The sequence below is a fragment of the Panonychus citri genome, unplaced genomic scaffold (assembly GCF_014898815.1).
Source record: "Panonychus citri isolate SS breed McGregor unplaced genomic scaffold, ASM1489881v1 Contig00143, whole genome shotgun sequence".
NCBI classification, from domain to species: Eukaryota; Metazoa; Arthropoda; class Arachnida; order Trombidiformes; family Tetranychidae; genus Panonychus; species Panonychus citri.
Window position 1 is genome coordinate 1621553 of NW_026515548.1, and position 15022 is coordinate 1636574.

Genomic DNA, 15022 nt, shown 5'->3' on the forward strand with positions numbered 1-15022 from the left:
TTGAGATTATCATGAATATCATGAAGAAAAAGTAACATTATTGGTAACATGGTTTCCATAATGTTCTTAATGATTTCGATTGCAATTGTTTCTACAGAATAAACAATAATCTTGATGATGATGATGATGATGTTTATATAATCATGATGGTCACTTGGATCATTTCATGTTCATCTTCATGGAAATGCCTTCATGTTACTCAGTTCAATTCGCTATTTTTTCATATGTATAAATCCTCTGATTGCTTTCACCAAACAGGAAACGAAAAAGTTACCATGAAAATCATCAGATAAAAGGATAACTAATAATAGTATGTTCATCATTATCTTCATGATGATGTTCAGCTTCATGAACAATCAACTTTATGAACACTTACCAGGAGTTAATTTAAACTAATATTATACCAGAATGAGTGAATCTTTGTACAATCTTACATGTGACAATTAACACCTTCCATTTTGTTGATTTATTTGGAGTGACCAATGGTCAACTCTTCTTGTAACATTCAATTCAATGGTAATGTAATAACGATAATGTTGATTGTTTATCGAGATTAATATTAACTGGTAACTTATTAGCTGCGAGCAAACTAATAATATGATTACATTGGAATCGAAGTATTCATTTTTTTTATTATATTGTTTCCTATTCTCATTTCGGAGTTGTAATCATTTCAGATTCTTAATTCTTCAATAAAACAGTTATGTTGGTCAAGAAGATGAATTAAAGTGATTGGAGAAAAAAGAATTACTATTACTGGTCAGTTCTGGCTACTTTTCTTCTCAAAGATTAATAATATATCACTTCATGATCATTCACGATCAACTTATTGTTACCAAATAATTTGATTGTTTCTTATTATTCTGGTTACATCTTTTATCCTTTGTACATGATACTTGATTTTTTTTGCTTCCATTTACTTAAAGAGTTTTTTTTCTTGTTTCATTTTTTTACTCTCTCTTTGATATTTATCAGATTCCATCAGGAAGGTTTATGACTTGATTCTGTTTCTCCAAGTGTAACTTAATGAATAACTTTTTTTTGCTGGACTATTGACTACTTGATATATTTTGGCTGTTATTTTGATCTTTGTCTGTAATTAAATAAATCGGATGAATTGATTAAGGAATTATCTTTGATTGTTGATATTTTACATTCTCAGGTTAGACACTCAATTCAACTCCGGAAGAAACGGTATCAGGAGTGACAATTTCCGCCAACATTGAAAATTGCCTGTAAAATATGTCGATATATTGTTTGAATTGATTGAGGATTTCGGTTAAAATTGATTTGTAGTTGGATGGGTTGGATGGATTGATTTGATTCGATAAATCTTTCACTTGGTTTGATAAACCACGTAATTGTCGGACAATCGAGGAGGCAAACACTTTCTGGGAATGACTTGATGTCGTTTCATTGGCCTTGATTTCAACGTCTTCAATGTAAGCGGCTAATCCCTTGAGTGAAGCATTAATAAGCTCTTTTTCCTTGGTAGCTGATGAGTCAATGGCTTTAAGATGATTCAGTAAATAGTCGGGCGTTAATTGGGTTAAAATGGGTGTTTTTAACATTTCAAATTGATTTGCAAATGTTTCAATCAACAATGAGAATTGGGTAATGTAATATTTCATTGATTTCTGGAAATTATTGATCCCTTTAGGAATACAAATAACTTGATCTTTATCCATTGACTTTATATCTTGGGCTAAATTATTCAAAGATGAATGAATTATATCACACAATGATCGTTGATCTTGATTGATTCCGACTGATGATCCAACCGACTTAATGTGTTCCATGGTGTGTTCAATTCTGTTGGTCATTAAGTCCTTAATCAAGGCTGGACTGTATTTCATGATGGCATCTTGAAGGAAAGAGATGTCTTCAACAGAATCGCAGGCAATATCTTTAGCTAATAGAAAAAAAAAGAAGGTAATTAACTGATTGTCTATGAGTTATAAAGTTACATTGGAAGCAAAAACTCACCTAAGAAAAGACAAACGATTGATAGAATTTGAATCAACATTATTATTCCTTTTTCAGTTTGTTGTCAACCCAATTAACAATGATTAAAATATGAACAATATTCACAATCCATTTTATTGAAACAATTGATAAATTGTCACCCTTTTTGAAATAATCATGATTTGTTGCCATTGATTGTTTATCATTATTGAAACGTTTCCAGGTAATAAAATCATTTCATTGTCAGCTTATGGTTAAACTTCAATCTACTTTTCCACCACTGATTTAACAGGATCAAAAGTTACATAATCAAATCTAATAATGATAATAAACAATTAGACAAAATCAATTACAATCAAATATTAAGATCACACAATTAAAAACTTACCTTTTTCATCATCATTTTGTCTCCATTTTGTATTGATAATTTTCAGGAATACCTTCACAACCTTCATAACGGTCAAGTTTACAAAATAGAAAATATAATTGTTGGTCAATTAAATTTGTATACAATTAAAGGCTAAATAATTAGAAGTAAATTAAATTTGGTTCTCATTTTGAAGAGCAAAAAATAAGAAAAGAACAAAAAATAAGCTCCGCCCACGAAAGAAAATCACATGAGTTAATCAGCTGATTTTTTTTCTATTCTTCAAATGAAATGATCTCTTTGTTGTTCTTCTAATTTTTAATTAACTAATTGTTTAAGAATTTTGGTTTTTTTCTTTCTCTTCATGTTAATATGGTCACTCGACGAATTATTCATAAAATTAGTCTGAATAGTGTCACATTATGTCCTCTCAGATATTCATCTTCATCTAAATCACCAAAAGATTTTAATGATCTAAATGAACCAAGTGAACAAGATATTCAAGAGAAATTGAATTTAAAAGAAGCCAAAGACAAATTCTGGGAATATCATCAAAAAGATAAGGGTAAAGTATATTCTCTTAAGCCAATTAAAGTGAAATGTAATTCGGGTAAAATTTACCTTTGGTGTTCATGTGGTTACTCAAGGAATCAGGTATTTATCCGATTTAAAACCTTTGGAAATTAATTTGTTACGAAAAAATTATTGATATTCTATTTTTTCTTCTCAATCTTATCTTAAATCTTTTCTTCAACAGCCATTTTGTGATGGAACCCACAGGGTAGAACATTATGATATCAAGTTGAAACCGATTCCATTTGAATGCAATGAGACAAAAGATTATTGGTTCTGTAATTGTAAACAAACAAACCATCGGCCATTTTGTGATGGGACTCACCGGGAGCTGAAAATTGATGATGTAAAACCAACAATTAGACATTGAATTCATGTTTTGATAAAGAAAAAAGAAAATTTATTTCATCAAAAATATAATAATAATTACAATAGTATATTGTTTAATCATAGTAAATTTAGCTATTATTTAGCTTACAAATGTCGATTGTAAAAAAGTTACAAAGAAAAAATTATTCACATGTATAATTTTGTGAGTCAGAGAAAAATTTTAATAACTGAATCAAATAAATTGTTAACAAGGTGATTCATAATAAGGCAATTAACAGGTACAAATTGTTTTGAGAAAAAAGAAAGAGAAAGAATAAGAAAAAGTCATTTATGAAATTATCAAAGGTCTTCATATCGATAAAGAATAGGACAAGGAGTGGAATCAATTGTTTCATTGTGATTAGTGATTTTGGTTATTTTGATTGGTGAATTGCCACCGCCAATTCTTAATCTCCTTTTACCATTAGGACGATTTCCATTTGATCCTTCGATTGCCTCGAGTTCTTTTAATTTATTGTCCATGTCAGTGGCTTTTGTTTCCGCTCGAGCTCTAAATATTTCCATCCGCTCATCTTGATCCAAGTCTTGGGTTGATTGGATTCGATTGAGAAACTTTTCAATTGGTGCATCAATCGCTTCAGGTAGGAGAACGTTACCTCGAACACAGTTTAATAACCATTCAAGGTTAACTTTACAAATGGGACGAACTTTGTCATGGTGCCTTCTTATGGACAAAGCGTCTTTACTGGCCATTTGATGTCCGCAGATAACATGAGTAACTGTAGCGACAAGATCGGTATAAACAGTTCCACCACAACGAGAAATGTATTTCTTGATATTTGCCTGATCGGCAGGAGCAAAGCCACAGATGAAAAAGCTAAGATCTTTAAAGATTTTGTCGCGTTCAGCGTCCAAAATAGGCGATGAATTGAGTAATTGTTGTAATTCAACATTTGGATCCAAAGATGTTTGTGTTTTTTGGATTTCTTGAGAATTCTCGACTGAATTTCGGTGCATACTACCATTTGGTCTTTGAGTTAGTTCTAATACTGCTTTGAAATTTCGTTCAAACTCTGCTTTCTTTATTTCCAAAATGGCTTCTTTATCACGGGCACAGAATCGAGGATCGTTTTCGGGTTGGGGAAAATGATAATCTCTGGAAACAATCAACCAATCCAAATTCACAATGTATATTTGATGCTGTGGATCATCAAGCTTCATGGCTGCCTCATACTTGGGACCTTTTTTTTCAGAAACAATTAAATGAGTAGTGTAAGGAGAAGTAGATGCTCCCAATTCACTTCGTGAATGAACTTGAGTTTCTCCTGGAAATTTGTACTTTGGTAACTGTAAACCTTTACAATAGGTACCACCATTTTCTTTTATGGTTCTAACCATTTTAGTCCTCGTATTGGTGTCAAACTGAAGAAAGCAAAAAAAAAATAAGAAAATATTAAAATATTAGAATAAAGTTGGAGAAAATTAAGATGTAAAACTTACCCCAGAAAGACAGAAATGCATCCCAGCGAAAATCGGGAGTTTATATTGATCAACTATCTCTTTGGCATCTTTAAGATTTTCCCTCATTTCCCAGCACCTTTCAACCCATTCAGGTTTAATTATACAGGGGGCATCACAAAAGCGTCGTAAATGAGTAACTTTAGCAGTGGTCCAATTATCGGCAATAACAAAACGAGTCCGTTCATGTAGGCCACGTTTCACTGGAGCCCCCATGCTGAACAGCCTCTTGGAGATTTGTTTACCTCTCCTAAGTCCAAAACCAGAAACGGTAACATGACAATTCTTCATGCAAATACTGGTAATTGGATACTTTGATAGTGGTAGATGTTTAATTTCCCTTGGGTTAATTGAAAGAAGTGCGAAAGCGGTAAAGACTCTTAAGGCGATGTATTTAGGGCTAACATCACGATTTTCTTTGAATTTCTGGGAACACATAGATCGGATCTTTTTCGCTTCTCTTGAGTCGATCGCGTCAATAACCAATACCGATCCTGGAGATTGATCGGCCAATCTTTCCACATTTTCAAAACTAATCCAAGTTGGTTTCAAAAATTCCCGATTTAAAGAGGTAAATGCTTGTTTCATATTATCAGAAACCTTTGCGGTTTGAAGGAAATAAATGGGCTGTGACAGATTTGTCTCCATTTTACTCAACAGATTTGTATATATACAAAAGTAAAAAGAACACAAGAATAAGTCAACTAATCGAGCGAGAAAGTGTCAACAAGCACAGACCAACAAATGGACGTTATTTAAAGGCAAGCAAAAAGAGACACAAACACAAAGGACACTATGAGAATCCGCCGACTCAACTTCAGCTTTTAGTTAAGATAATCGGCTAAAGAGAGAAACAAATCAAACGTTGTTAAACAACCAACTTGTTGAGCAATCCAATTATACAATTAAAACAATCAATTATCATACACAAACCAAAGGATTATTAGTAAAATTAAAGAGAGAAAAAATCAACAAACAAATTTAAAAAAATGACTTTCAAAGTTGATGCACATATAATACGAAAGGATAGCTAATTAAGCTATTTGAAGAGCAAAATTAGCTGAATTGGTTTAGATTAACAGGTTGTTCGGTGAATTAAGAATTGAAAAGGTTAAAAATTGATAGAATTAAAATTATCTCAGTGATTAAAAAATCGTAATCAAAAAAAAGATTAAAACAATAACAATGAATTTGTTTTCTTCCCAAAGAGTTTCAAGTTTTTTTATTCTTCCTTTTGATTGGTTGAAAATGTTAAGCGAAGAAAGAGAAAAAAGTAACTCCATCTATCGATAAGATTAACAACCAATTGGAATTCGAATTTTTTTCTTCCATTTAAATTTTTCTAAACCTTAATTGTTTAAGAAAATATTTAAACTTTTCTTATTGATTGTCTCATCTTTTATTTACGATTTCTGTTAATTAGTGTGTTCAACTTTTCCGTCTCTCTTCTTCTGATGAACTCTTTCTAATTCCATCTTCTAATTGTAACACACGAACTATCGTCTTGGGATTTTAATTGTTTGTTTCTCTTCTTCTGATTTAACCAACGTTTATTATCCCTGATGATTAACTGCTAATATTTTTTGCTCTTTGTCTCCACAATCGTCTCAACAGTAAGTTGTTACTTTATCTTATGGTCAACAATTAACTCATTGATTGGCCTTTAACGTCTTCTATTATTAGTAATGGTTTCATCGGATCACTTTGTTTATTTGCTGTTGGATGATCGTTTAACCTTATAGGTATTTTTCCAACATCTTTTTGAAATATGACCCGCAACTTGCTTGTTTTCTGTTAATTGTCCAGTTTCTTCAACAACAAGAAAGAATTAACAATTGAAAATAATCAACCTGATGCAGAAATGGTAATTTTTTATCTTGTATGCGAAAATTTCTATCCATTATGATTTTTTTTTTCACATTATTTTGTTACAGTTTTGATCAATTAGCTATTTTCCTCTTGTCACCAGATAATTAGGACAGTCCCAATAATCTCATGATCTTTGAATTTAATCAGAATCGTTGGATGTTTCTAAATGGAAAACCAGATTAGAATTGAATATTCAACACTCCATTTTCTAAGAGTGTAATTTAATTCGCATTATTTGATTATAATTCGATTCCATTGTAATTGGTATATCCAAATGAATTCTACCAGAGGACAGGATACTGGTATGATCGTTGCCATTTCACAAAAATTTGTAGAGATTTCATGGAAATGGGGATTAAATTCAAAGGACATCATAAAGGTTCCAAAGGAAAAGTGTTCCATCAAAATTAGCTGTTACCAGAGATGAATTATCTGAAAGAAAACGAGCTTCCACCACTCCAGTTGATCCTTGTTTTCTCATGTAAAAAGCAGCCTGTTGATTTCGGAAGAAAAAGGAAACAATTTATCATGAACATTTGTTATTGAATTCACTCACCATTGGATCAGAACATGGATATGAAAATAGACGAATGTGACCATCTTCATCGCCAGTGACCAGATACTTTCCATTGGGTGAACAATGACAACAAACATTGATCACTTCGTTGATATTGTGATTATCCCAAATACCTCTTACATCTTCACCTCCGGAACAAGTTGCCTCATGCCATTTAAGATTTTCAGATGATGAAGATATTCCAGTTAGATATCTAAAATTTGGAAGATCCCCTAAACAGAGTAAAAAAGTATCAAAGAACAAATTTAAAATCACCAATCCAATCAATATTTGTTTTTAAAAGCTCAATGGAATTGAAAACAAACTAATCCACTTACAAATTATCAACTCTTGATAATTGTTATCATTTACTGAAGTTAGAAGGAAACAATTGTCAGTTGACCATTGAAGACTCAGAATTGGATGTGGACCCTTGAAACAGACAAACAAACAATGAACATTTGACAAGAGAACTCAAATCTAGCCCAATTCTTTTTACTGCTTTCAGATCAACCATATCTGTTAGTACCTTTGAATATAAATTGATTAGTTTGACCTGAGGGAAAGTTGATTAAAGTCTTATTTGTTATTTATTATATCCAAATGAAAACAATCAACTAGAGTTTCAATTGTGACATTCAAAGAAATGACCACATAAGACCCAGAAGATTTACAACCACACGGAAAATGACAATCAAAACTAATTGATTGTTTCAGATTATGACATTGAAAATTTCTTATCATTATAATGAACTCAATTTATTTGTTGTCAATCTCCGGTAAACTAACAAACACGATCTTACATGATAATAATCTTACATTTAATACATTGTATACGTAATTACATTTTGACTAAGACACGTAACCCTTAATCGCCATTAAATTGTTGATTAATATCTAATCATTTGAACGTTTTAGTCTACCTCTTGAAATGATTAACAAGTAACTTTTAATACTTTATTGTTTCGGTAATTGCATCAATTAAGCTTGTAACACATCATCTTAACTTATTTATCTTAATTGTTTACATACGAAATGAGAAATACCAGTTGATTATCATCAATCATTTGTAATTACTTGTGTTTGTCTCATTTTATCCTTTCAGTGATTAACAAATGATATTCTGAGGCCACTGCCGAGAGATTCAAATCTAATCATGATCATCATTTTAATGAAGATGCTCATTGAAAATCCTTTTGATTTAAAGTTTCACCTTAACCAATATAATCATCATTTAACATGATCAACATTCACAATTGTGATTGAAATTATAATCTTTTCCGTATTAATTGTAATTAAATCTCATTGTTTTTTCACTGAAACTTGTTGAGCTCAAAGTGTTCAACTGTGATCTTGTCAACATTTTGTGAATATTTAATTTTAAAACACTCAATTGGATATCTTATTGTTAACAATACGTAATTAAAAATGGAATTGATTAAATTCGTTAAGACAAATAAATATAAAATCTTTAAAACTTTATTAACTTATTTGACCTTCTCTGGTCATGGAGGGGTCAACACTTTGATAGGCAGTTCATTACTCGATCTTCAGATTAAAGTTCAAACCTCATTTTCAACAGTCTCGAAACTTATTCCAGCTCGTGCAATCGGCTATGTACTTGGAGCTTCATCTTGTAAGTAATTTTTATCTTGTTATCAACTGATTGATTGAAACACTAATCTAATTACTGATAATCCATAGGTGGTCTCTATGAGAAACGTATAGACGATTATCTAATCCTTTCAATATCTAATTTTATTGCTGGTCTTTTCCTAATTCTTGCTCCATGGTTCAATATCATCGAATTGATATTTGCAAGTATTATCATTTCTGGATTTGCCCAAGGGGTTTTGGATATCTGTATGCACAATTTTTTCTTAAATTTTAAATCTCAATATATCATCGATAAGGATCATATTTAATCATATTTAATTTTTTCTACATTTTTTTCTCTAGACTGTAATGTGATCATCTTAAGGATTTGGGGTAAACATGGAGTCAATTGGCTTCAGGTTCTTCATATGTGTTTCGGTGTTGGTGCTTTGATTACACCGATTTTTACTCGACCTTTTCTATTACCTAACACAGAATCAGATGATACAAATGTAATTCTAGCAAATGGTACCAGCGTCAATTCAACCCAAACTAATCAATATACACCTGAAGATGTAAAAGTTCAATATTCATTCATGATTGTTGGTGGAATGCTGTTTATCGTTTCAATTCCATTCTTTTTCTGTTACTTACATGATCGAAAGACAAACAGTGAAAACTCAGCTGAACCAAAAGCTGAAGAAATCCAATCCAATGCAAGCACAACCAAGAAGCTCTGTGCAGTTATAATGACCGGAATTCTCGCTAATTTCGCATTTGGAACTGAAACTGTAGTGGGCAAGTATTCTGATAATCACTTCAAATATGCTATTGGTCTATTAATCTTTACTCTATTTTTATTCATCATAAACTAATAGGTAATTTGTGTACTGCATTCGCGGTTAAAGCTGATATAAAGATGGACAAAAAGACGGCGGTTTTAATAGCGACAGTATTTTGGTCCATGTTTTCATTTTATCGATTAATTTTTATTCCAATGACCTTATTTATCAAGGAAGGTCGTCTCTTTGTGATGAATCTTTTCATAATACTCGCTGGTACCTTTGTTCTAGTACCAAAAGCGGCATCTCAATCAACATTCACTTGGATTGCATTTGTTTTACTTGGAATTGGCTATTCACCAGTATTCTCAATCTCTTATGGATCATTGGGGAAATACTTTCCAATCACAAACGCAATGACTTCTTATATCTTTGTCAATGGTGTTATTGGTGAAACCATTCACACTACAATTTTATCAAAATTCATTGAAACTAAACCGATAATTTTTACTTATTATCTTGGGGCAATGTCCATTCTTTATGTGATAATTAGTTTAGCTCTTCCTTATTATTGTAAAAAAGTGATTGGTAAGCCCAAACCTAAGGAAACCAACGAAATGAAAAAGTTTTAATATCTAATTTTATCCTAATCAAAGACCAAAAAATCAAAGGGTAACCAAAGAGAAAGTGATCAAACAATTATCATAATATTAAATGTATTAAATGTTTTGTCTCAGGTGATCCTATAATTTAAACAAACACAATTAACTGGACACCATTTATCATTAAACAGCTATGAACATCAAGTGATCATTTAACTGGAACAATCATAAACTATATTATCAATTAATAAAACTATACTACTATTAATTATCAATAAACTATTACAATACATTGAAATGAAATTTTTTGTCTAAAATACTAATTTCGGCATCAGGAATTTACTAGGACTCAATTTCAAGACAATCAAAAAAGGCCAAAATTTCATGTGAATTTCAACGGTATAAGTACGTACCTTTGAATGCCAATTACTCCTGAACGAAAAGTCAGATCAAAAAGATGATTAGCTCGGTTTGTTCGATAATTTTAGAACTATCAAATGGCCGCAAAAAATTTCTCGAAAAAAGTTTTTCATTCAAACGTACCACTTTTCCGACTTTGAGGCCACTGCTCGGTAATAGCTTTATAGAAAAGTTCTGAATCAGAACACAACAAAACTTTCACATTTTCTCTGTCGAATTGCGAAAAAAAATCTGACATAATAAATAGCCTAGAAATGGTAAAGCGTCAAAAGTCCGGATATTTGGTTGTTACGCCCTGTATATAAGTAGTAGGGAAGCGTACGCCTCTAATGCAAATTAGTTTCAGTGTTTGTGTGCCTATTTTGCATCTGCATTAAGTATTTAATCAAATGGTGCACTAATTAGTTTTTAATTGCTTTTTAGAAAAAAGGAAAAATAACAGTTATTTAATGAGGTTCAGAACAAATAGAAACTGGTTTACCAAGAGGCACTTTATACCGTAAAAGGTACCGAGAAAAACATGTAATTTAAACAAGATAAAAATTAAAAAATAATAATTGAATAAATAGAAGTTCAACTGTTGTTATGAATTTGATCAGAAGACTTATGTGAAAAGAGTATAAAAAGCGAGAGGACGATGAAGAAAAATATCATTCGTTAAGTGAATTAGAAAAAGATCATATCGTTCAATAGTGCTTAAGTTTTAAACTTTTTGTTCAATTAATTGTACATCTCTCTCTCGATTGGAACTTGGATTCATCGGAACTTTTTCACCACCCATTTTGAAGCTGATTCAGTTTACCAACATCAATACATCGTCTCTCTCTCTCTCTCTATTAGAACTTGGGTTCATGTGAATCCATTAATTGTCATCAACTAGTCCAATCTTCTGGCTCAGCCAGAAGCGGAAGTGGGGAAAATACTAATAATAAACAGGGATGCGTTTTTAATAAGCAAGAGTTTAATTATCTGAATTTAAAAGAAGTGCGCATTTTGTCTTCAAGTTACTGAAACTTTGTTACTCGCCAAACTTGTTTCATTTGTAAACAAAAATTTGTATAGTTCACTCTATTTTCATAATCTTCTTGGAAAAGTAATCTTTGTCGACAACTAAATCAATTAGTCTATTATGTTTTAACAAAAGGTTCCTTTTTTATTACTACTCACCTTCGGTAAGTGATTTATCAGTTATGCTTTTTCATTATTTAATTGATTTTATTCTTGATAATTATTCAGCATGTGTGATGGCTGTGCTATGGAAGCAAGCGGAACGAATTCAACTGAAGATCAGGAGAACAAAGCCTAGTCATTGATCAAAGTAAATCATTTTTCTTTTGTTATTTTTATTATTCATGTGATTTTCATTGTTATTATTTAAGAGGATAGAAGTGAGGCGACCCTCATATATACAGGGCTATTCAGCTATTTTTACCGATGTTTTTTTGCGATTTTCTCAGCAACTAAGAGTCAGAGAGACGCAGACTTGAGTGATATGAGTTTGAACGATACTCAATTGTCATATCAAAAGATCAAGGTCATTCAGGTCATCGGTAAAATAACACGTTTCAAGGTCATCTGAAGGTGATACAGTTATTCTCCAGATTTTTTAATTCTGAAAATTGAATTTAGACATCGCTGTTGTCACAGACCTTGAGATATTACAGTTTAATTTAATAACTGTTGAAAATCTTCTATTCAATAAATTTATCCTAACGTGCTAAGCAAAGCTCATAGAAACCTCAAAACTTGTCAGTATTAACTCTGCATATTTTTTTTTGTTGAGTTACCTTCAGATGACCTTGAAACGTGTTATTTTACCGATGACCTGAATGACCTCGATCTTTTGATATGACAATTGAGTATCGTTCAAACTCATACCACTCAAATCTCGTGTCTCTTCGACTCTTATTTCCTGAGAAAATCGCAAAAAACATCGGTAAAAATAGCTGAATAGCCCTGTATAAAAAACCCCAAACGTCATTTTTTTATCTCAACAACAGGATAGACATTACATTTTTTTCAAACTCCAAATAGTTAGCTCAGTGGTTAGATCACTTGCTTAACAAGTTTACTTGAGTTCGAATCTCACTTGAGTCAAAAATAATTTTTTTTCTTATTTATTCATCACTAGATGGTGCTAATGATAATGATGATGGAGGTAATGATGAGGTTAATGAAGGTAATGGTAACGAAGGTAATTCGGATGGAGTTAATTCTGATGGAGTTAATGAATATCACAATGAAAATGATGTGCGACAACCTTCATTCACGGTAAATGCGATCACCTCTGAAAGAACCGAGCAATAAACATCTGCGATCAATTCACCGACTTATGAAAAAACATGGTCACCTGCATCTCATAACAATGAAGATTTAACAACAAATAAATCCGCTTTTTTAACAAAATTATTCAGAAAGCTCGAGCTGCCCCAGGTCTTTTGAGCCCTTTGTTAAACAAAAATGTGGACATTGACTCCAGAGAATGAGTTATTAACATGGCAGACATATCATGAGATCAGAAAGATTTCAGATTTAATCGACCCAGATGATCTAGACCCGAAAAAAGAAATATCATATGAAACATTCAAAAAATTTGCTGATAAAAAGAGTGTCCCAATGGATTATGATGAAGAGGTTAAACGACAAAAACTTGTGTTGAAAGAAGATGCTTTTAAATATTCATGTAATTATTGTGATGTAACCATGTCAGAATTACCTGATTTGAAACGTCATCTTTTTGGTAAAAAAGAAATAACCAAAAATGATAAAACGCCGAGATATTGGTATGTCCCTTGTCACGTGAGACGAACAGAAGAGAATATACCGACAAAGAGGTGTACCAACCGCTGGAAAACAGTTGCACCTAATAAATTTCCATGGGCTAGCTTAATATGCTATGATGATGACTATGAACCTGCAAATGACGATTTCACCATTCCTGAAGAGCATCAGAAGAAGATGGATTTGTACCACTTTGAGGAAAGAACCGATGAACAAATAAAAAATTCTACAAAATAAATTGTAAACTTTTTGTAAGATTTTTAGAAGAAAATACTATTTTCATTAAAATCATAATCGATACTTGCAAAGTTTGCAAAGCTACGGGTTCATTGATTTGTAAATAGTTCAGAGATAAAGCATAGACCTTAGTCAACAATTAATCATCATCAAAATTTGCACCAGAAAGTTCATTGTCTCTCTCACACCAATGTTAACTTAAGTGTAAATTTATTCAAATTTAATTTTACTCAAAGCTTAGAGTGAAGTGAATTGTGAATAGTCTAGAAATGATCAATAGCGTCCTGATAACAATCAATTATCATGAAAAGGCCAACCAGCAAGTTCATCGTCAAATAATTGCTTATTACGATCACAGATTTCGACTTAAAACTAAGCATATGCATCAACTTTGCTTTTACCTTCACTTGAAGTTGTTTCAATGTAACTTTTTTATCAAACTTAAATCTCTCTCGGAACTTAACTTTACTATCATTTACCCTCAAGGTATTAAATTCAATTCAGTTCAAATCTTTTCGGTAGATAATAATCTTAATTCAGATTCGTTAAACTTATTTATCATTAGAATCTGTTTAATCTCGCCCGGTTTAAAATTTGATTCAATGTAACTTTTCTAAGCTTACATTACTAACAAATTTATCAATAAGATACATTTACGAAATTATTGAAACTTTTCCATAAATCATCATTTTGATTCTCATCACGTACCTTCAATAAAAAAATCATATAAAAGAAGAATTAGCAAACAATAAAAATCATATCAGAAAGTTTCATCCATCATGATCTGTGAAATGGAGATTATGTTCTTTCCACCAACGCGTGGCCTTTCCAATAGCGTAAGTATCGAATCATCAATTTCAATTTTACTATTAATTTTGCATCTTTTTTCTTTTTTTCATCATAGGAAATTCCGGATTTGACCAAGGAATAACGGCTTGATGACAAGCTATTCTGGAGCTGGTTTTCATGTTAAACAGTATGGTGGATGACTGGCAAACAAAAGCTGGATCTGATTTTTTAGACTACTATATGTCGAAATTTATACGAAATGCTGAAAAAGAAGTACAAACCAATGGAAACCCCACATGGAACAACATGTGGTTAATGGCCCAAGTGAGAAGTTTGGAAGCAGCTCTCTATTATGGTTATCGACGATATAACTTCAATTTTATGCCAACCGCCAGTCTGGGACCATTCACGTTCCCTGATTTACAATTCAATGATTTAATCATCCTCCACACTAAATTTTCAGCATTTTATTATTTCATTATTTTATTATTTCATTATTTTATTTTATTTTTGTTTTTCATTTTTTATTATTATTTTTTGTTGTATTATTTTATAATTTTGTTTTCACCTGCTTTTTATTTTTAACTTTTAGTTTTTTTTCTTGTATTTTTAATCTTGTTTTGGTTTTGGTTTTTGT

General features: G+C 31.5%; 5 protein-coding genes across 5 annotated transcripts; 2 read left to right on the forward strand and 3 right to left on the reverse strand.

Moving 5' to 3' along the window:
* Positions 1-1117: 1117 nt before the first annotated feature.
* LOC128396210 (uncharacterized) lies at positions 1118-2523 on the reverse strand. Its single transcript, XM_053356762.1, has 3 exons — positions 2354-2523; positions 1987-2280; positions 1118-1912 (listed from the first exon to the last, which is right to left on the reverse strand). Exons 2-3 carry the CDS (start codon positions 2024-2026, stop codon positions 1164-1166), a joined length of 789 nt encoding a protein of 262 aa, XP_053212737.1. The 5' UTR covers positions 2027-2280; positions 2354-2523; the 3' UTR covers positions 1118-1163.
* Positions 2524-2601: 78 nt separating this feature from the next.
* On the forward strand, positions 2602-3506 carry LOC128396211 (CDGSH iron-sulfur domain-containing protein 3, mitochondrial-like). The gene is made up of 2 exons (XM_053356763.1): positions 2602-2986; positions 3090-3506. Exons 1-2 carry the CDS (start codon positions 2705-2707, stop codon positions 3273-3275), a joined length of 468 nt encoding a protein of 155 aa, XP_053212738.1. The 5' UTR covers positions 2602-2704; the 3' UTR covers positions 3276-3506.
* LOC128396206 (DNA topoisomerase 2-binding protein 1-A-like) lies at positions 3434-5945 on the reverse strand. The gene is made up of 2 exons (XM_053356759.1): positions 4736-5945; positions 3434-4657 (listed from the first exon to the last, which is right to left on the reverse strand). Exons 1-2 carry the CDS (start codon positions 5399-5401, stop codon positions 3575-3577), a joined length of 1749 nt encoding a protein of 582 aa, XP_053212734.1. The 5' UTR covers positions 5402-5945; the 3' UTR covers positions 3434-3574.
* Positions 5946-6976: 1031 nt separating this feature from the next.
* Positions 6977-7695, reverse strand: LOC128396262 (echinoderm microtubule-associated protein-like 2). The gene is made up of 4 exons (XM_053356818.1): positions 7678-7695; positions 7517-7610; positions 7179-7411; positions 6977-7115 (listed from the first exon to the last, which is right to left on the reverse strand). The coding sequence occupies exons 1-4, from the start codon at positions 7693-7695 to the stop codon at positions 6984-6986; spliced, it is 477 nt and encodes a 158-aa protein (XP_053212793.1). The 3' UTR covers positions 6977-6983.
* On the forward strand, positions 7405-10247 carry LOC128396207 (major facilitator superfamily domain-containing protein 4A-like). The gene is made up of 4 exons (XM_053356760.1): positions 7405-8814; positions 8883-9041; positions 9138-9572; positions 9653-10247. The coding sequence occupies exons 1-4, from the start codon at positions 8607-8609 to the stop codon at positions 10186-10188; spliced, it is 1338 nt and encodes a 445-aa protein (XP_053212735.1). The 5' UTR covers positions 7405-8606; the 3' UTR covers positions 10189-10247.
* The last annotated feature ends 4775 nt before the right edge of the window (positions 10248-15022 follow it).